This window comes from Cyrtonyx montezumae, unplaced genomic scaffold (genome assembly GCF_038088225.1).
Source record: "Cyrtonyx montezumae isolate F1298 unplaced genomic scaffold, pur_monq_1.0 scaffold_17, whole genome shotgun sequence".
In the NCBI taxonomy this organism is placed as follows: Eukaryota; Metazoa; Chordata; class Aves; order Galliformes; family Odontophoridae; genus Cyrtonyx; species Cyrtonyx montezumae.
Genome location: NW_027071903.1, coordinates 33,134,800 through 33,157,921, shown reverse-complemented (window position 1 = coordinate 33,157,921; position 23,122 = coordinate 33,134,800). Strand labels below are relative to the sequence as shown.

The window sequence follows — 23,122 nt, the reverse complement described above, 5'->3', positions numbered from 1 at the left end:
CGGTGAATCTCATAGTAACAGCCAGCTCAAGTGCTTATTTGAAACAGAGGGGATTGTAGTAGTTCATGGTATTTCCACTTCTGGATCTGTTTTTTTAAGGTTTCTCTTTATCATACTTCGTTACTTACTTTGCTGGCCTCTTTCTGCTTGAAGAAAAGCATTTGATTTATGGCTGATGATATTTTCTATCAAACTTGCATGTCTTCCCCCTACTTTATAATTTCTCCCTACTAGAAGGGGTGTGTGATAATAAACCTTGGGGTTTTCCAAGTGGTCTGTTACCAGCCACAAATGTGCAGCTGTTTAAAAAATTTAAAGCGTATTTTAAATCAATTCCCCTCAGCCTTTGGCATTATTCTTAAACTCAGATGTGGGGCTTTTAATAGGAAACCTGTTGAGAGTCGTAAGTGGTTCTGATGAAGATTTGTATACATGGCCTAAGAACTTGGAGGTGCAGTGCACCGTGCATTGAAGGCAATAGGGCTTTCCATGGGCTTTGGTGGGTTTTGGCTCAGGCTTTTAAAAAATAACAGGAAACACTGGAGAAAGCACCAAGGGTAAACAGAATAGTTTAGTTACATTTACTGTCTAGAGGAGAAGCTTTACTAATGACCAAAATAAATAAAGCAAGTGCATTTATTTAGTATTGCTGAGGGAAAACAAACGTCTTAATTGCATTTAGCTAAAAAGAGTTACACAAGTTGGCCAGCTCAGGCCCTGAGTGTAATTTTGGCATGCTGACCCAATTCTAGTTGCTGTGTAGAGTCTGACAGAGAGAAGTGTCCTAGCAAGGAGCACAGGCTTCAGGGAGATCATGGTATGGCTGCATGGTATTTTTTATTCATAGCAAAGTGTCATTCTGCAGAAAGCAGCTTCAAAGAAATCTGGTTTTGTTGCCTCACAGTGACTTGGGATAAAATTTGTTGTGCCACGATCATGTTAGCAGGTAGAGTTCGAGTCAGTCAGCTTATTTCTGGACTCACGTATGATAAGTAATAATAAATATGCTGCAGGACTCCATCAATGGTACCCTTAGTGTCTTGAACTGCTAATCATTGCAATATTTATATTAGAAGCTGGAGTGTGAAAGCAGAGTCCCATTGTGCTTACTTTGAATAAATACACAACGAGAGGACAGTGCTGAAGAGCTGACAGTCTCAGCCATTCTTGCTTGTCTGTGTGGAATCTTGTTATCTTCAGGAGGAGAGTGTGGTGAACCGAAGGCCAACATTTAACTGCGCAGAATGGAATTAGGGATTGTGGTAGTAAGAGCACAAAGTGAAATTGAGCCCTGCTCAACTCCAGTGTCTGTGCTGTCTTTGCAGTGTAAAGGACAATATGCACAATGTGTTTTCTGCCCTTGGTAAAAGGGATACTAAAGACTCCAACAGCACAGAGGGTCTCCAGGGCTATGTAGTGCCATTTTAACCTTCTTACTTCGACTCTGAGAGCCATTCTTATTGGCTTTGTTTTCATGATCTGTTTGTGTAAGAGTAGAACTCCTTCCCATGACAGAGCATTTCAAGAGGCTGATTATGTGCTTCTAATTCCATGTGGACTTCTGAGTAGCAGGTAAGATTAGATGACCACAAAGAAAATGCAGAGTACTGAATCAGCGCTTGCATTGTTGTTTAGTACAAATACATAATGCTCTCATTTATTTCTGTTAAAAGCAGGGGAGAGCATTAGTGAAAAGAATTAGCATGGCACTGCATTTACTATGTGTTTCAGAAAAAAAAAAGATCCCTTTGATGTCACTAAGGACACTTGAACTGGAGGAAAGACTGTGTTAGCATGCTAGGGTATGCCTTGGTCCTGCAGGTCATTTAATCCTTTCCTCAAGTGAATCATTGTAAGGTAAAAGGTGACTGCACCACCTCCCTGCGGAGGCCATTCTAGTGCCCAACAACCCTTTCTGTCAAGAAGTGTTTCCTGATATCCAACCTAAACGTACCCTGGAGCAACTTAAGGCCATTTTCCCTGGTCATGTCACTGTCACCAGTGAGAAGAGACCAGCCCCGCTCTTTCTGTGAGCACCTTTCAGACACTGGAGGAGAGCAAAAAGGTCTCCCCCTCAGCCTCCTCTTCTCCTGACTAATGCTGGGAAGATGCTGGGGAAGGTTCTGCTTTGCCAATTTAAACAGACTCCAAAGGTGTTGCTGGTTTCATTCTAACAGAAGCTCATCACAGAGGGACCAGTAGAGGTTGCTTATATGCCTTCAGGTCAGGTCCCAAGCTAATATTAACTGCCATATTTCTTCTGACTTAGCAGGGCTACATCGATGCATTACCAATATCTGAGGCTCAACTCCTCTACACTATGACTTTTTAAAGAATTTCTGCTAAGAAACCAGGAGTGATTCAGAAAAGTGGCAATTTCCACACAAGTAACCCTTGAAAGAATTTCACGAGAAGCTCTGAGATGCGTGTTCTGACTCAGTTTTTTTCAGAGATTATGTTCTTTTTGTATCAAACACCCCTTCAAAATAAAATCTGAGTAATGAGTTTTAGCCTCAGCATTTCTCCTGGCAGGTGTCTTTCATGAGCTCAGGTTTAAAATGAAATTAAAGACAGATATGTAATAATAAGTAACTTGCCCATTGTTTGTCAATGAAATTATCCCACTTTTAACAAGTCTACAAAGAATGAGTAATCAGAAAGCTAAAGCATTTCTTAATTAAGGAGCTTTAAAATAAACTATCCTTTCATGGAAGAGATAAAATCAGCAATTCTGAAATGGGTTGGAAAGCTGGGAAGATGTGTGGTTTTTTTTCCAGCTGAATTGACAAGGACCTACCACAATGGGAGCCTGCACTGCTCAGTCCCATCCCATAGAAACCCTGTCAGAGTAGAAATCTGAGGGATGTAAGTTCAAGTCTCAACACTGTGGCAGTCAAAAGGCAGGCGAGCTGACAGAAACCTTGGAAACCTGCCTTGTTTCTGTTAGAAAAGTTAACACAATTGCGATGTGACTACAATCTGGCCTCTAATCTGGCATTTTTTGGACAGGCAAACTTTCCTCTGGAGGATTTCCTGCAAATTTACCTGACTTGCTTCATTGTGTTTAGCTCTTCCCTTCCTTACTTTCAATAACACAGGATTTTGATGGGCTTTGGATTGCAGGAGTACTCCTGGAACTTTCTTCCTCGCATGTGAAGAGTTTTCTCAGTTTGTAGAAACAACATGAGTAAAATATTTGGAGTGAAGTGTGGGCTACATTGAAGTCAATGGCAAAACTCCCATTCACTTCAACGAAGCAGGAATTTCACTCTTTGCTGTTTTGAAGTCAGAGTTACTAATAGACTGTTAAATTATTCCTTCGTGCATCAAACAAAATGTGTTTGATGTTAATGTTTCTGCTGTGTTCAAAACCCGCAGAGGTTTAAAAACAAGCATAACTGTGAACTTCTGTGTCTAGAAATTGTTAAATGTAGTTTTGCTAGAAATAATAATGTCCCTGGAGATAAACCTAAAATAATATACTCTGCCGTATAATCTTCACTTTAAGCTAAAAATAGCATAAGTGGTGGTTTAATCTAAGCTATAATTATCAAGCTGCTGAAGCTGGTTTTGGTTCATTGCAACTAGAAATGTATGTTGTGTTTAGACTTTGAACAGTTGAGTACCAAAAATGGAAAGGAGCAAAGCCAAGAGTGTATTCAGAAAGCAAACAGGAGCCTTTGAGAAATGACATATATTAAGGAGTCCAACACCATTCTTTAAGGGACTGCTTCTGACTTGCTCAGTCCAGCAAGTTGGAGACCTACAGAGTTCCTGTTAATCTGCGTTTTTGGCCCAACACTGGTAACTGTTACTTCGCTAATATGTGACCCTGGCCAAACGAGACACTTCTTGTCTGAAAACCATTTTCCATTTCATGTTGGAATCAAAGGAAGGATGTTAACATCTCAATATGTTATTATTCTGTGTAACTTCAAAAATAATTTTAATGATCGTTTCTAAGTAGGATGGAAAATCCTTAACTTATTTTTGCTGCTGGGCAGCACGATACAATAAGCTGAGTGGAGAATTGCCTATTAGGACTTCTGACATTTCACTGATGTAGCAGATGAACTTGTACACATCATTTATCCCTTCTTTGCTGCCATTGGAGCTGTTCCCAATGGTTCCCCTCTTCCAGAGGAGTCTCACCTTCCTAGGAAGGCAACAGAGAGAGGCTCTTCGGAACAGATTTACAGTCGCAGCCAATGGTAGACATCACTGATGGTAGAAGAGTACTGAGGGGTAGGGTGGAGGGAAGTAAAGCAAGGCTTTTCTATTTTAGAACACTTACCAAAATTCTCACTGAATGTATTTGAGTTCCTCAACTAGTAGTATTTATACTACTCCATTTGTGCTGTTTGTTTAGATGGCTTGTTTTGCTGAGTAGGTTATATTCTCTTTTTGCAGAGTCTGGCATGGGGCAGTGTTTGTGCTTGTTTGGACACAGCGTGCAAAAATGGGAGCTTGATTCTGATTGAGGCTCCTACCTGAGCTTTGCTGTTACGGTGTCATTGTAGAATCACAGAATAATTTAGGCTGGAAAAGCCAGTAGAGGTCATGTGATCTAAACAGAAACTCAACATTCAACTTCAAAGTTAGGCAAGAGAGATTGTCCGGTACTACAAATTTGGAGAAATCCTTTTCCCAAGATAGGAGTTGCTGCAGACTTACCCTGACAGAACAACAAAATTGGCCCATCTCTAGTGCTAGTTTCCTGACTGTTTTATCAGTGTGGATCAACTGGATTTGAGAAAGAGATTCAAAATTTTCAGTAAATACTGTCTTTGATGTTCTAGCAGATGTCCTTCAGCTCTGTTATGTCCAAGTTCACTCTTCATGAGTCCTCAAGAAGTTACAATTTCTGGTAGGAAAATCTATGTGAAGCACATTTAAAAGTTGCCAACAAACAAATACAAAAACCTGTGTGAAGTTAAGGCAGTGGATAAATTGAAGGAACCTTCAATTTATAGTTTAATTTTGTGTATATGTATATACATATACACATAGTTATAAAAAATATAAACAATTAGATGAATATTTCTGAATTATTTGTGCAGCCTCTTCTCAACTCTGATAACTGCTGTGAGAATTGAAAATGTCCTACGTGATAACTTGATGAATGTTTTCCTTGTTTTGTTTTAATCAAACAGCATGGGAATGAGCCATGATGACGATCATCCTCCCTGTGCAGGGAGGTCTCATATTATGTCTGGAGAATGGGTCAAGGGCAGGAACCCCAGTGACCTCTCCTGGTCTTCATGCAGTCGCGATGACCTTGAAAACTTCCTAAAGTAAGGAGTGCATTGTACTCTTTATTGTGGTCTTACACATACAGTTAAACTCTGAAAGCAGCTAGAGTCTTTACTGTGAGGGATGGATTCAGAATGGAAAATTATTATTAGAGGTGGAAGTGAAAGGAAAATAATGAAAGAAAATGAGATAACCACTTTTACGTTAAAGAGTAAAGATGAAAAAGGAGTTGCATCTGAACTCACTCTGGTCACTGACAAAAGATGATAAAATGATATTCCAGTTTGTTAAAAATTGTTTGGAAGACAGAGGTCTTCCTTTATGTCTGTGATAGATAAGAAGCCAAGGGCTTAAAATTCAGGTAGGGGGATGCAGGGAGACTTGACAGAAGTCTTTCTAGTGATCTTTCTAAGGCTTATGAAGCTACTGGGTTAGACAGCCTAAGGGCAGATTTGAGTCTCCATCAGATTTCAGAGAAATATTTACCCACAATGATGTGAATGCAGTGTATTCTGCTTCAAGGCCCAAGGTGGAAGATGAGTTCTCAAGAACCTTTCTATCCATAAGCTTAATGATTCAGCAAGCTTCCAGAAAAATATTGGGAAAATCATCACTATTTCACACAGAGTCATCAGATTCCCTATTAAAGACAGGACAACAGCTGCTCTACAGCAGTGATCTAACATTCCAGTTCAAAGGTGCTTTCCCTTAAAGGCATTTTTAATTATCTCACTCCACAGGTCCAAGGTCAGCACCTGTTTGCTAGTAACAGACCCCCGAAGCCAATACGCAGTGCGGCTCCCTCACAAGCTGCCGGGAATGCACTACAGCGCCGATGAACAGTGCCAGATCCTCTTTGGGACCAATGCTACATTCTGTAAAAATATGGAGGTAAGAGCTCATGGAGTATGTCTGGAAAGGAGGTGGGATGTGGAAATACAGCAGTTAAATGTTGAGAGTGAAGGAGCCTTGTACCTTCCTCAGAATCGTGGTGGGATTTTCAGAATGTTTAGCACTGCTGCTACAAAATCAGTAGACAAACTTCCATTGGTCTTATGGTTAACAGCATGTACATACTTCTGCAGCCCTCTTCCCCTCATCAGTATTTTGAATGTCCCACAGCAGACACAGAATAACTTTTTTTTGGTACTCATTCTAAATTTAGGCAGTGTTCCCTTTCAACGCTGTTTTGCTGAAGAACTCTAATGGAGATCGTTTTCCTGACAGTTCATCTGAGGTGAAAGTTATCTTCTCATAGGAAAACTCACCTGTTAGATGTCTGTCAGGATCTTTCAGTAGACCTCACCCTTGGATGATTACAATGTCTTTATAAGCGGATACTCTAACTCCATATAAAGCAGTCATTAATATTTCCTTTGCAGAAACCAATTAAATGTCTATGCAGAATCAGGCCACTTCCTATGTTTACTAAGCAAAATGATAATTAGACTTTGGGTGGAACATGGCTCATATCACATGCTTGGGCAGCATAATAGAAGCAGTGATTTTCCGTGTTTCTAGAAGTAGATTGTATTTGAGGTGAGGCAGCCTGATTCTAACAGATTTTTCTGATTTTTTTCTTTTGTATAAATTTCTCAGTTTAGATATCTAAATTCTTCCTAAGGTCTTACATGTAATTAGATGTCCTGTATTCTCACCAAAGCTTGTCTACATCTCACTTCAAATAGGGACTGTAGATAGACTTACTTTCCATCATGGCCTCAGAAATATCCAGAATGTCCCAAAGCCCTGTGTCATGTAACCAGTGCCAGCTGGGAGCAATCTGTCCTAGAGAGGCATAGTGTAGTCGGACTTCTTGCTGTCATTAACTAGCCACTTGTAAACTGTCCTTAAGTACCATTCTGAGCAATCTTGAGATCTGAAATCATTCCTAACAATGAAAATAATAATCAGCGATAACTGAGGTTTTAAGTGCCAAATGACTGAAACGGTTGAAAATGTGCAAATCATGGGAACATGGTCTTAGTTTCAAATTTGTTGTTTTATTTGCTTTGGATTTGGAAGCAAACTAGCATAAAACATTAAGAAAAAAATCCAGAGAGATTCTATTTTCCAGACCTATCAAGAAAATGCAGACCACTGGGACTACTGTACTAGGAGCGAAATGATAGAATTTAGGTCTGCAAAGTAAATCCCAGATCTACCCAGGATGGTTAAAGCTTTTCCACTTGTGTGGGTGTCACAAGGCTTCATTAGTGTTGGAATAGATATTTGCTATTTTCCTTCTTGCGATTGAAAAAAAACCCAAACACATTCTGTTTCTGGATAGACCAATGCCTGAGAAGAATGTCAGCCTGCTGGTAGGTGGTCAGCATTTCTCATGCATGTCCACTAGTAGAGTCTGGAATTGTTTCAGGAACACGTTTCTTGCCAGAATAACAAACCAACAGGTATTGTTCTTCTCTGCAAGATACAAACAGCAGGTATTTGTGTCTCCTGTGATTTTTAACCTGTCTTGTTACTTGACTTCTTTAGAACACAGTAAAAGCTGCGTTCTTTCCTTCCACCCCTGCCTCAGGATCTCACACCAAAAAGGATGTTTCCTAAACCCTCAGTAGTTTCTGAAGAAAAGCCTTGTAAAACTTCTGCTAATTAAAAAGAGCTGACAAACACTTAGAAGTATTTGTTTTTCTCTATCAGATGTGCATTAGAGTTAACATTCACACTGTGAAGCTTTGGATCAATTACAGCACATGCTATTAATCTAGGTAAATAATTACATCCTGTTATGCTACTCTGAAATGGAGTTTGAGGGCAATGAAATTAGTTCTTTTGAGGAAACAATCATCTTAAAATTTTAAACCGTAAAAGATTTCTTTCTTTTCAGCGTTGTGTTTCTCATGCTTCATCTGCAGAATGCTTGTATTGTAAGTCTCAAAGCTGTCTACAAAAATATGAACCAAGAAAAAATTGGCACTAGTCATTGGCATTAGCTGTAGAAATTATTGGCAAATGTAGCTGTCTCCTCTTTTAGCCAATGGTAATGTGGTATTTTTAATTCAATAAAGTATTTAAAAAAAATCTAAATGGAGAAGTAATAAACATTTGACAGTAAATATTTGTTACAAAAAGGAAATAAACTTCAGGAAATTAGCCTGATCGGTCTTTTATGATTGCATATTATCTACTTTTCTTATTTAATAAAAGAGCTACATAATAACATTTCATTGGGGATAGCTGAGCCACATAATTACATCAGGCAAACCAGAGACCTATATGCAGAAATGTCATACAGTCAATCATAGAGCAAATTCCTGGGATAAGATAAATTCAAAATTTCACCATTTTTGACAACCTGCAACAACTGTCTGTGCAGTAAGCTCTGTCCCTTTATGGCATCAAGAAACAAAATTGTAAAGGGATGTAATATCCTTTGCTTTCAGAGAGCCAGGTGCCTAAATGCTTGGCAGCGTCTGGACCTCAGACACTGCTCCAACTTGATAGTTAACCATGAATATTCAACTTTATCTAGACATTCAGATTGAATCTCCACTGTTCCTCTTCCATATGTGTTACTGATGACAACTCGTGTGCCTTAAGACCTCTGTTTCAAGACCAGTTTCTATGGGGGCCCTGGGCAATCTGGTCTAGTACCAGATCTGGAGGATGGTGGCCCTGCCTATGGCAGGGGGGGTTGAAACTTGATGATCCTTGAGGTCCCTTCCAACCCAAACCATTCTATGATAGTACAAAATAGTGGCCTTCTTAACCATGTTTGCCACACCAGAAAAAGGCAGTCCTTGGCTGTCCTATTCCAAATTCAAAAGAGCACTGAAAAAATATGAGGTAGGCTCAGCTGTACACATACTATACCTTTTGGCATGCCTTTTTGATTTGGTCACTGACTCTACATTTTAATATAGTAAAATTTAAAAATATTTTAAAAACAATAATTAACAGAGCAAGCATATGGTAATCAACTCTACCATTATCTGCTGTTGTAAACCAATGGCTTCTTAGATGTGTAATTCAGGATCAGATTCTGAAACATCTCTGTTAGGTAGGATGTCCTTGTGTATGCTGACTGTTTAAGGAGATGTGGAATCAGGCTTTTAGGCCGGAGGGTTGTCTGACAGGGAACAATCCATTTCTGTTAATCGAAAAGCACTACGGTATTGTACAATTAATAAATAATAAGACTACCTGCCCTCTTGTGGTGCTGTGACATATTTTGGTCCACTTAAGTGTTAGCACAATCCTTTTTGTTTTGAGGGAGAGAAATTGCTTTTTGGAGAAATTAGATTCCATTATTGTCCAGTTCTGAGCAAAATCAGAAAATGCACTTCTGACACTGCATTGTCTGTGTGCCCCGACACAGAGACCTTTTTGGACTGTGATTGCTGAATGCTGATGGGAGTTCAGGGCCAATATGCTAGGTTGTGCAAATTACTGGAAATTCAACCTGCCTGGCCTCTGTTCTTCAGATCTGTGCAATGAATCAAGTATTGTGAATTCATTTGACCCCTACGCAGGAGGAAGTGAAAGGCTTCTGTCCCACTCGAGCTATGAAGACCTCTGCAGAGAGTAGATTTTAACACTTTGCTGTCCCTTTAGCTCAGCAGTGTAATCAGCGAGAGAAAAAGCATAAATGCTTTATGCCTGACTCTCACTCAAAGCAGAAGTAGTATCTCTCCACCAGAAATGCATTAAAATGCACTGTTCATAATCTCATATGAAAATATCCTGCACGTATAATCTGAACACAGAGTTTATTTTTCAGACTGGCATGCCTGCTAATGGAGGCGTTTGCACTGAAATTATATTTATGGAAAAAATGTGATTTCCATCTCTTGTATCCAGTGTTTAGCTTTTTGTTTTATATGACTTCTGGCTTATTTATTATTAACACATTTTTGCGGGTTTTTACATAACCATTATCTTTCAGCATTGTTTTGAGTCAAAACTGTGCTTAGGCTAAAATGGCATGTGGGAAGAGATTAACATTGCTACAAAGAGATTTTATTTTCTGAAAAAGGGGCACTCAATTCGGATGTAGCTGGGAATGTGGATTCTGACATGATACTGATTTTAGAAAATTTAAAACAGTTAGAATTGGCTCTACTATTTTCCTTGAACTGAAGTTGTTTTGCAATAAATATATGCATCTCCCAGTTTCTGAAAGCCACAAAGCTTGAAACAAGAAGGCATAATTGACTGCAAGCCAGATGTGGCTGAATAGACTTCTAGGCTAAAATGGAAAAGGAACAGAAAAGAAAATGTAAGGGAAGAAGAACTGCAATAATCAAGGAAAAGCAACAATTGTAATAATTAAGTGGATGGTGAATACCCCTTCAGTTTTCATATTTTATGATATGATGGTGAATATAATAATAATGTAAGCAAATGTGGGTCTTTCTGTGGTCTTGATATTAATCACAGAGACTGCTGGAGTGGACTCTTGGACTCCATGCATATGAATCAATGGGGCTCTGTTTTTCCTTTGCAGAGTCATTTGTGAGATCCAGACAATGATAGTAAGCCCTGTTATTTAGTAATGTATAGACTATTTACAAGAATGTGGTATTTAGATTGTGAGCTGATTTCCTCTGAAAATAATAGAGATTGCTTTGTCATTTTCTATATAACCAGGGACTTTGTTGACATTATTTTCTATCACATGCACACACTTCAACTTCTGTGTAAATGCAATAATAATGTATCTGGAAAAGGATGATATAATAATAATATATCTGGAAAAAATTGAGGGTTGCAGGGAAGAAGCCTAGCAATTCTAAAAATAAAATTAGAACATTTTTTTAATAAGTAAAGGCAACAATTTACTTAATTGCCATACTATATTTTATAGTTTTCCTAATGTAGATTGTTAAAATTGAGACTATTTTCACGTTGACTGTTTCATATGAAACTGAAGTGTCCTATTTCACTGCTTCTGTATGTTGCAGAAAGACCTTTTTCTCTTTATTTTCAGTGGAAATACTTTTTGTTTAAGAGAGAGAAAGGGAGAGAGAAGCAGAGTTCCTGCCTGGGCAGCACAGCCCACTTTACAATTATTGGAATGCTTCAGAAATTTTTGTATGTGTTTCAGTTTGGAACATGGTCAAAACACATTCTGGTGCAGTGGTTTAAAGAAAAATAAAATGAGAGAGGGGAACCAAAATAAAATTATAAAACTACAATGTGGAAATTTAAGAATATAAAAATAACAAACTCTTAAAAATAATACAGATAGCCTATTAGGAATCAAGCACTTGAGCTTGGAAATTCTACATTTTCTTATTAAGACACAGAGGGAGGGAGAATGAATTAGTACAGCCTTGTGATGTGGCATCTACAGCTGAAGCTTGAACTTAACAAAATTAGCCAAAATACTATTGAGTATCAGCCTGAAAATAGTGTGTAACAAGCTTGAAGGGCATTCAGACCTCTCCCATTGGCCTTCTGGGAACTTCCCATCTGTGAAACAATTCAAGAGAAAACTCCCATAATCTTTGCAGCCCCATCTAAACATTGTGTGTACATATCTGTATTTATTTTTGCTAGCCCTGTCTTCTCTTCCCCCATGGCCAAGAAATGCAGTCTGTGATTTCATTTTTCTAATTCCCTCAGGTTTTTTTTTTAGTTGTCTTTTTTTTTCTTTCAAAATGAACAGCGCAGAATGTTTATATTTCTTTGTCTCGCCATCTCTCCTACAGAGCTTTTCATATAGCCCTAGGAGCAGAGTTTTACTGTGACAGATGATGGCATACTTGGCAAATGATCCCTGCTGCATCCACTCTAGAGGGGTCAGGACTCATCTTTCTGTCTGAAGTGTGCTTTGGGCAGTTCTTAGGTAGACTGCTTTTGCTATCATTGTCAAACAGAAGCTATCTGGGCTTTTCAAATCATTAGACTATCATCTACTGTTAGAAAGGTTATTTCACTGAAGAATATAATCAGTTAATTTCTTTCAAACTGAAACCATCCTAATCTGTCTGTGGTGTGCATGGTATGTCATAGTAGTTACTGTTTTTGGAATTTAATAGATTTTTTTTTCTCTCTCTCCCAGAAATATGTAGAGGAAATTTTCTTCTTTGGTTGTAGATCAGAAAAGCTCTTAGCATTACTCCATGTAGATATAAGGAGTCAGGTGCATTGTATAAGGGACCATGTCTTTATAATTGGTGTAAAGCACGTCAAGCCATCCAGTTCAGATAACCAAACCCAGTATGCTACCCTTCATGTTTGCTGGGCTTGGTTTGTTGCTTTCACTTATACAGAACATCAACAAATCTCAGAAATGCCTATGATGAATTTTTTGTGCAGTTCCACAGGGAAGGAGGGTAGCACTGGAAAGCAGTTGACTCTGAAGGGCCATTTCCTCAAGAGTACTTTAACTCTCAAAGGCCAGTTCCCCAGAAGTTAAAACAAACCCTTTGACTCTATACACTTTGTCTGATGTTGGTGACTTTCCAGTCACGTAAGTACTGATGAAGAGGCCATTCTTTGAATTAACTGCATTGCACTGATATCAAAACTAGTATTAAAAAAACAATTGTTCACTGGCTCCAAGCAGGGAAATTATTAGCCATGATCATCTAAAAGGCATTGATGATCCCTCAGGTTTCTGTGTTTTTGTTTTTTTTTTCTAAAGCATCTAGTTCAGTAGTGAAAACAAAGAGATGGTTTTAAAAAACCTTCTGTAGCTGTGTCTCTCCTTAGGTACCTTTTAATAATGGACTGAAGTGATTTCTGTTTAACAGTAAAGAGATCCATTCTTCTTCGTCCCTGATGAAAAAAAAAAGAGTATTATGAGTTTGCTGGATTGTTGGCCAGTTTTGTTAAATTTTAAGAACTTTGTGGATGTTGACCATTGCCTGGATATTCTAGGGTTGACTTTGTGATCATTTCTCAAGCCTTTCCCTGATATGTGGAGCAGGTCTGTCATTTGGACTGATGTGCACTTTCACTATTGGACCTACCACTTGCTCCTTGGATTATAAGTTCATAAGTTCATAAGTTCATAAGGTTGGAAAGGACCTATAAGATCATCTAGTCCAACCATCCTCCTATCACTATCTCTACCCAACTACTATCAGCTCTACAGGAAGGTCAGCAGCTGCCCACTGGTACACACACCCAAGTATTACAATTATCTTATTTGGAGCAGCAAAATGCTCCTTTTCAGAAGTGCCTTCCAGTTTTATACGATTATGATTTTCAGAACCTTTTGTCTAGTTTTCAACAGGAAGAAACTCCACTAACACCAGTGACAAAGAACAGTGCTCACCTCGTGTGCAACCTATGGTAGACTGTCAGTTGTTTGTACACTCAAAAGTGATGGCACTGACATAGAAAAAGAGGGCGTTGTTTTTCTCACTGTGTTGTGTAAAAAAGGCCTCCTCAGAAGCATGCTGTGAGGCTTCAAGAACAAATACACAAGGCTTTGAACAGAAAAGTGTGTGTAAATTGTGTGCTTATTGTACTTAATAGGTGTTAAGTTGGGTTCTGCTTATCAGCATGCTTTATCTCACTGTTAGCTAAATGCCAAGCCAAAACCTTGGCAAAATTAAGATCTGATACTTCATTGAAAACCAGACTATTTATAAATGTGCCTTTGTTTTAAGTGGTCTCCTGCTTCTCTTCCTTAAGGATATTTGTTCCTGGTAAGTCCTTCTTCATAACCCTCTTGTTTTGACAGCAAAATTGGTTTCATGGTGGTTTAATTCTGCTCCTGGAAATAAGAAGTTGCCCATCTTTCCAGTGGGCAGCAGGAACGAATTCATTTTCAGAAGAATTAACTGTGAGGTTTGTGTTGTTGGTTTTTTTTTTGTAGTGGTGGTGTTGCTGTAGTTTGTTGGTTTTGGATGAACCAAGATGGGGCAGTGAATGTGTAGGGAAGGAACTAGCTTCTGTAGAGCTGTTAGCTGGTGGGTAGGCTCTCTTTATTCACTGGATTCACTTTTGTTTTGGAGATTTGGAAGCTCCCCTTTGTAGGTAATAATGCGAGGCTTTGAGACAGAGCAGTTTTGTGAGTACTCTCTTTTCACTGAGATCATATGAGGTCATTGGACAGAATCACACAGCTTTTAGTAACTGGTGATGCAACAGCTAACCCAGAAACTAACAGACTCTAGACTGATTGCCTGTGGGCAAAGAGCTGGCTGAATTAATGCTGGCTTCTCCTCATTTCCAGCTGCAGCACTGAGTTAAAGAACCTTAAAATAGATTGCTTCCCTAGAGCCACATGCGAGTGGTCGCAGGGCTTCACACGCTGTGAGTCTGTGCTGGCATGTGTCTGGGATGGAGCTGCATGCAAGGTAAACACCGTCTTCAGAGACGGTATGTGTTGTGCAAAAGTATGAGAAACTGTGAAAGGTGGGAAGGCCCACAGCCAGACATGTTCCTGGGAGTGTCCCAGGAGCTGTTTCTAGTTTTACTCTGAAGTTTAGCCAGCAGGCAGTGCGAGTCTGTGGCTGTGACACTGAGCAGAGGACTGCTGAACTCTGAGCAGAGCTCGTGTCAGAGCAGACTTTCAGTAAGACATTTAATCCCTTCCTGTTCCTGTCTTCTCACCTAAAACAAAGGGGAAAACATCTTTTGTCTCCATAATTCCAGGCATCTGTTTAGATTACACATTCTTTGAGGAAGAGAAAACACCTGGCACAGAAAGGCCCCTTTCTCAAATAGGTGCCATTGTAACAGCTGCAATCGGAAGCAGCATTCACCTGCCAAGCAGATATCTCCCAGCCTGGGAGCTTCCAGGCTGTGACCTCAATCAGGACTGACTTCTAACAACTATGCAGGCAAGTTTTCCTCTCTTGCAGGAGTTTCTGAGAGTCTAAGTTTCACCCCTTTGATTTTGGCTTGTTCGTTTGTTTTCTTGCCTTAAGCTTTCAGTTGAACAAGTATTTCAATTTTGAAGGACATCTGAATTTGCATTGAAATACTACATTTCAGCAACCATCTCACTTTTTTTTTTTTTTTTTCCCCCACTGGAAATATGTCAGGCTAGGGGCTGATCCAAGGGTGACCTTTCCCCACAGACAGTTTCATCAATATTTTTCCAGAGAAAAATATCTTAGCACTGGAAAATCCTCGTGGGCATTTTGTGGATGCTGTAAGGAGGACTTTGCAGGCAGGGATCTTTTTAAAACCTGATGTGAAGCAATGGAGATCTTTTGATGGCTTCTTCTGTATCAGTGTAAGCTCTGAACTGATGCTGATATACAAGCAGCTTTCTTTTAAGTTGTGCCATTTCTTGCTTTGATATTTCCCCACAGAGCTGGCTATTTAATTATTTAAAAAATCAGTCATTGCAACTGGTTAACTGGAGGACTATTTCTAATGAGGATTTTTGTTTGGGTTTATATTGCAGCTGAGGAGGATATACGATCTCTTTTGAAATGAGCTATTAACATGATAAAACATCTTGGGAATATATAATACCAAAGCTGATGGTTTAATCTTTGTTGAGGTATCTGAAAGCTGTAGTAAATACAGGGGACTGTACTAATGAGTATTTCAGCTTTGTAGTGGTATGGCACTAGAACACAGAGCTGAAGTGCAGTTACCAGATTTTTCTATAACTGCTTCCTGAAATATGCTTTGCATTTAGTATTTAGAATCAAATACAGAGATACTATAAAAATCCTGTTTTCCACACTTCAGAAATGGGTATTTTCAGGAAGGTTAGTATTAGTAACAGAGATTTTTTTCATTTATTTATTATACACGTGTGTAAATGTGTTCATATATATACATGTGTATATACAGATACAGATATACACACATGTGAGTGAATATTTGCACCAGCTGTGTTTACAGCCTGATCTGGGTGCTGTGGTTCTGCTGATATGGACACACCTGTTTGAGGTTAGCTGTGCCCAATGCTTCCCCCAGGCCATGGCTCATAGCTGGGTCTTTTAGATGAGTATATCACCTTCCACATTCTTGTGGACTATGGAGGAATTCTGTTTGGCAACCAAAATTGTACAAAAAAGCTGCTTTATTTTTATTACTTTATTTTTCCATCACCCCTCTTTATTTTTTTAAATATTTTTTTAACATCAAATAGGAGACTTTAACCCTAATTTACATGCAGCTTCTAGAATTCAGTAGTCCATCACTTTCATAGATTGCTGTGAATTGTAGTTGTAGCTACATCTAGCACATTCTGCTTCTGTAGCTAGAACCTCCTATGATGCTTTCCTCTTAGGGCTGTGTCGTGCTTTTAACGTCTCTGTTTTAGAATCCTTTTTCAGTTATTCATGTATGTAGTCTTAATATAAGGAATAACTCATCGCTTTTTGATCCCTGTGAGTTAAAACAGATGCAGGGCTGCTGTGGTTTTACCTCTAGGAAAATAAGCATCCTCTCAGAGCTGGAAGTTTGGCATTTTGTGAAAATGCTTTCTCAGTTTAAAGGATTTATTGCCTTAGATCAGCATTCTCCCTGTAAGACTTGACAGTTAGTAGACATACTTCTTGATTTTAGTGTTCTCCAGGGAAGGAGAGGTTTTGAGAACCTGGGAGATGCAGTGTGGAACGATTGATTTCTCAGTTTGTTCTGAAATCTGTGGCTTGTCAATTCTTTTCCCTCTGTGTACCTGTCTGTAAAATGGCATACAGTGTCCTCTCTGCTAATGGGTGCTCAAGAGCTGTGGGTAGACCACTGATTGGTCACGATCATTTGGTCAAAATGATGTCTGATGTTTTCTCATGTGCACTACTAACTTAGGAAAATTCTCTAGAAAGTTCACTGATTTATGTTTCCCTAGTGCATTTGCTGCTGTTTGTATGCTTGATGATAGTCTTCTGTGTTGTGTTTGGTACAGATGTTGCTAAATTGTGCTGTCTGCTTGATTTTGTGAATGGTCTTTTGGTTTAAGTACTGCAAAAGGCTCTTTCCAGAGAGAAATGTAGAAACAAAGCAGGATGCAGATACTGCTGTGATGACTGTTTTGTTTCAGTATGTTCTACATCATCACTTCTGGTGTTGGGATTTGTCTCATCCACACCCTCTGCCTTACAACTCTATTTCATAGAGAAACAACATGTGTGTACACAAAACACACATGCACCTACAGTTTCAAACATCACATTGTGAGAGAACCAAAAGGTCTGAGCATGTTGACTCAACTATTTAATGAGGTGCAATAAATCTTGACGAGACCAGCTGGCACTGGAGTCGGGCTTCTCGTCTTTTTACCATTACACTGAAACGTGAACAATAGTGGAAAGAAATGTAACTCTTCTTTTTCTTTTTTCGGTACTCAGATCTGTAGCACTGTATTGAATTCATCCACTTTCATGGAATGCAAAGCACGGTGGATGCTGTGGAAAATATGAACGGTGTAAAAGCCCTTTTTCCTGGTTCTTTTTCTCAGATTCTGAAGATATTATTGATCTGACAGATCACGCAAGCGTGGTCGCTATTAATATCCCGCTAACACACATTTGCTGAGCAGAACAGCAGTGCTGAGGAATGATACCCAAAACATGTTTAAGTCTAGTATTGAGATGTGCAGTACCTCATGCAGCTCTTGCCCTAACATCTGACTTGTCACCTCCTCCTGCATCTTGGGCTGTAGCAGCTACTGCTCACTCCCAAGCCTTCTCTAACTTTCTCCCTGCCTGTCTGCGTTTTTGTAGCTTATCATCAAGCTCGGGTGATGTATGGCATGCTGTGAAATCCTTTCCTCTTTCGTATTTCTTTTTTCGTATTACTTTTTCTCTCAGAGGCCATACCACCAGGATCAGCAGGGCTTACTGAGTTTTACCATACTTAGTTGTGAGTACCTTTAGAGAAAAACATGCAAGTAATTGAGCAGCTCAGACACCTAAATTTTTGACATGATTCCAAAGCACTCATCTTTTGTCCTCCTATATAAGATTCCTACTTAATGAACCAAATTTCTTCTAGTGAAGAAGAAATCTTTTTAAATAATGGACTTGTTCAGGATGGCTTTTGTTCCTGACAGTGGTGACCATCAGTCTCTTTTATGTTCCCAGCCCAAACACTTAATGACAATCTATCCTTAGAAATAAGGGCTCCCACACCAACTAGATGCCTCTTGATTCACATGAGGGAGACTGCCTGAGCTTTGCAGTGTATCTCATGATGGTAGCTGACATCCAGAAGTAATAACTGCACCTCGTTGCTTTGCAATTACAGCATTTGATGTGCGCTGGGCTCTGGTGCTTGGTGGAAGGAGATACATCCTGTAAAACAAAGTTGGATCCCCCTCTGGATGGCACTGAGTGTGGCGCAGACAAGGTAATCAAAACACTCAGCAGCAGTGATTTTGGTTTTTCTTCCAGCATTGTCAGTGGAATAATGTTTCCAAGATGTTCAGTATTTATCATGAGTCCATGTTTTATACCAATTCTGTAACAAAAATTGCTCAATTAACAGCTGGATTGGGTTAGATCTTTCTGAATTTATTATGTGTGTTCCAGTAGCCTCTGGAGATCCCAGCTTGTGGTCTAGGTACCATGCCTCGCTCTGCCAAGTGCACAGACTAAGTACCCTGTGCAGACTAAGTGTCCTGTGAGTCACATTAGGTAGTCACCCACTTTTCTCAAGTTTGTTCATTGCTAAAGGCGGTGTTTCAAGAGTGGGATGTTTTTTCAGTGCGTGCTAAGGTAAGGTTGGCTGTATTTGAGGTAGGAAGTATGGAGAGCATTTACACTGGCATTTTGGGAGTGGAGGCAGATGGGGAAAGAACAAGAGGCTATTTAAAAACTTTTGAGTTACTGAAAGTACCTCGAAACACATTGAGCTCAATTTCAGTGATGTTTAGTTATTTTTTAAGTAATATTTGCTTTAGTATATGTATCTACTTAGATGAGTAAGGTGTGTATATACTTTCCAGAGTTCAGGTCAATGGAGAAAATAGTTATAAGAAACACAAAATAAACTCGTAGGTTATTAGATCTCCCTCCAGTGAAATTCACTGCTCCAGTAGCTAGCTTCAGTGCTGTAAGAGTGGGAGTTTCTGAAACTGAGCTGCTACCTCCCAGCTGTGCTAACAGAAGTATATTTAAGTGAACATGTTTAACCTCTGAGATGGGCTGTGCTAGGTGGTGTGTGGTTCATTGTCCCACTGTGGCTGGTAACTCATTAAGCTATGAAGAAACTTGACAGCTTTGGTAACTTCCAACTCCTCCCTACTTAGTAGTTTGGGATTCTAGTATTTATTGTATGCTGCATGGCTAGAGAGGTAAAAAAGAGTAAACTTTAAAAGATTGTTGCTAAAAAGAAAGATTAGAGGCCTTTGCTTCCAAATGAAAGATAAACAGTGACAAGAAAAGCTGTGTTCTGGAAAGCATAACAAGGAAATTGAGACAAGAAGTTTTTACATATATGTTTTTCTAACTACAGGAGTCTCAGCGATTCTTTCATAATACTGCTTTGCAATGCTTACTATATCGTATCCTGCACAGAGCAAGAGAATGGGCCAAGTTTGCTCCTTGGCTAGGAGCCAGAGCAGCTTATTAGAGCCGAAGGTTGTTTGGGGCTTTAGCCAAGTTAGGGTCAAATACTCAATGATTTTGTACATGCAGGGGAATACTGCTGATGAAGACATCGCTTTGCGATATAATTTCTTGGATTCGGTTTCCGTGAAGAGCGTGGTTTGAAGTCTTTGCATTTAGATAATTATGTGCATTATGAAGCAAGGGGCTAATTTCTGTGATTGTGTTCTTTTAATGACAGAAATTCCTTTAGGGATTGATGGAGGGTGACACTTCAATTTCTGCGTTTCTCTTCATCCATCACACAGAAGCTGTGAATCTCCAGAAATTTCAACATGGGTGTGTGATCTCTGAGACATCCTTTTAAAGTCCACCAGAACAGGATTGCAAGACCCAGGGCTCCTTTCCAGACTCTACTAACACAATTTGCATTTCAGTGGTGCCGAGCTGGGGAGTGTGTCAGTAAAACTCCCATCCCTGAACATGTGGATGGAGACTGGAGCGTGTGGAGTCAGTGGAGCATGTGCAGCCGGACATGTGGCACAGGAGTGCGATTCAGACAGAGGAAATGTGACAATCCCCCGTAAGTCTTCACAACATACTGACTTCTTTTTGCATGTAGCACCTAGGCAGACCTTGCTGCAGAAGTACAGTAAAGAAATGAGCAGCTGAGCTGTGGGGGGGGACACAAGAAACTTGGTGCTCACCCACAGTAAGGGCTGAATCAGAATCCAAGAGCGACTACTTGGAATGAAGCATGTTGTGTGGAAATGGCTTGAGGGGTTACCATTGGAAGTGGCCCAAAGTAATGATTCAAATGCAGATCCAATTGAATTCAAGACCTGTAGTTTGGCAGAGAAACAATGCTGTGTTTTTTCTTCAGCACTGCAGCGAATGAGACAGGGTAATCTGGATCTACAGAGCAAACTGAGCCAATGCGTCTTAGAGATCGGTTTTGCAGGCAGTGCTGGCATTGCCTCTGCCTCTGCGAAGCAAAATAGTGTCTGACAGTGGTCACACTGTCATGTAGCAGTGTTGATCAAGTACCTTGAGGAATACTCTGTACATCAGGATACACTGCTTATGAAAAGAAGATGCACACATAGCGCGTAGTGCAGTGGGTACTGACGCTTGGAGTTGACTTTTCAGATTTTTTCAAGAAGAAATGAAGGTGGTATTATCTCTCATGCTGTCCTTCATCTCTGCACTTACCTAAAGCATACCTGGAAGTCCTTTATGAGAAGCCTGAGCAGGCTACCACTGTGTCTGTTTAAATTAACACCTCTGTTCAGGTGCGTTATAATTTTTGAGATTAATGAGAGCAACCTTCCAAGTTATGCATCTCCAGATTTATGTATATTTTAAGATTTTCTTTACTGAAAAAGCACAGGAAACTTTAGTTTTTAAATGGAGGCTGAGATTCCGGGTAGGAACAGTTGCTATGAAGACTTGTCCAGGTGACAGATAGACACCCACTGGCTTCTGCTGGGATATATTCATATTAAAAGGAATATTCTTGTTTATTTCTCTCCTTTAGTAAGGCAAAACTACAAATGCATGTCTGTAATGTCCACGCTTGGATTTTACCAGCTTGTTTTCCTTAACAAGGGACTGAGCTGGTTTCTTTGCTGTCAGCTACAAAACGTCTCTTTAACCACAGCGCTGACCAAACCTAAATCCATTCATCATCGTTTCTTAAATTACAGGAAATGCTCCCTCCAAGATTGCACATTGATTTTAAAATTCTCTTGCTCATATACATTCTTGGCTGGGGATACACACGTGATCTTCTTTTGCTTCATATTCCTGGCATCAGCCCACTTCTTCTGCAGCTGGTTTATTCACTGTCCAAAAGTATTGGCTAAGGGATTTATCTTTTATTTTATAAGTATTTGGTCTTCAAATTTTTTTCTTTGCTGGAATCTGTACTCCTGCCAGCTGACTTCTGAGCCTGTGGGACTATCAGTATTTTTAAACCAGTTGCTTCACTGTTTGATTTGGTTTTTCCTCTCTGTAATTTCTGTCAGTGCTTGCATGCCTTGCCTCCAAATGAGTGTAAAGCAGCGTGTCATTAGCCAGTTTGCACATGCAAACTTTTGAGCTATACTGCCTTGTGTTCTTGTCTACGCTTTGGACTATTTTCATACAGTGGGACTGAAGGAATAAAAAACACTGACTTAAACAGAACAGGATAATGAGATCCCCATCCGTTTTCTCATCCTCTTTTGTCATGTAGAAGACTCAGGGCTTTATAAATGATCTCTTCAGTTCTATTAGTGGGTAGATTCTCTTGGCAGAAATGTGGAGGAATGGTGGAAGATGGCTGTGAAGTTTTCTACCAGGAAATCTCCTAGAGTGTTCAGGCACATCTCAGGATGGGCTTGAATTATACGTTTTGTTGGTAGTCCCAGCCACTGCTGCAGTCCACACCACGAGGACTTGGGACCTTTATAATTACCAATAGTGCTGCTCCCAGTCTGCATTGGCAAACTCATTGAATTCTCCTCATGGATTAATGATATCTGAAGATTAAAGTAAAAACAACTGCTGATGAAAACACAGTGAGTAGCAGTCTCTGTGTCTTCTGCTCCATGTTCATCAACTTGATACTCTGCTCTTCAGAGAGAAGAACTCTGTTACTCTTTGAATTATTCTTTTTTGTTGTTTTTTTTTCCTGTGCATGTATACACACAGATGTGCTTGGCATAAAACTCTCCTTGTACAGAATAATGTATTTCTCCTTCTCCAAAGGCTGAATTTATTGAGATAAGAAATTGAAGGACCAGCCCTAATGCCAATGTGTAAATGAACAGGCCAACTCTTACTGGGACTAATGACACAAGTAGATGCTATTCAGTCAGGGCCCTGGTTTCTAATTAGCTGTGTGATATAACCTGATGTTCATTGCTCTTCTGGGAGAGAGGGGAGAGTAAGGCTTTGGGTTGAACCTCTATGCTGTTAACAACTGGAATTTGGCTGGATTTGCTTTTCATAGCATCTGTTAAAAAAAGTAAAGACATGACTTTATCCATGTATGCTGTTTACAACTGAAAGACAGATAATGTGACATATTCAGGAGAGTATCAGCAAGTAGCTGCAGAACTTGTGATCACTTAGGGTGGCTTTTGCTTGTTGGGTTCTTTTTTTTTCCTTCTTTTGGTTGATTGGTTCGTTTTTGTTTTGTTTGCAAAGAAACAAAATATAGACATTTTTCAAGAGTTTTAGTTTTCCTTCTCTGGGGAATAATATATATATGTATATTATTATATATATTATTACATACATATTATAATATATAAAAAAAGATTTTTCAGGTGCTTGATACTGATGCTGGATTAGTTGCCCTTCCTCCATGCTTAAAAGGAAGTATGTAAAATGGAATGGTTTTCAAGGATGGAGGTTACCCACTGCACAGATTTGCTTCTGGAAACACT

General features: G+C 39.5%; 1 protein-coding gene across 1 annotated transcript in view; it reads left to right on the top strand.

Moving 5' to 3' along the window:
- The window catches only part of ADAMTS17 (ADAM metallopeptidase with thrombospondin type 1 motif 17), a 159,135-nt gene that overhangs the window by 73,538 nt on the left and 62,475 nt on the right, over positions 1–23,122 (top strand). Inside the window, exons 9-12 of the mRNA XM_065734038.1 lie at positions 5,154–5,294; positions 5,994–6,144; positions 18,388–18,489; positions 20,126–20,271. Of these exons, the coding sequence (XP_065590110.1) occupies positions 5,154–5,294; positions 5,994–6,144; positions 18,388–18,489; positions 20,126–20,271 (540 nt within the window). The remainder of the gene's footprint in view (positions 1–5,153; positions 5,295–5,993; positions 6,145–18,387; positions 18,490–20,125; positions 20,272–23,122) is intronic.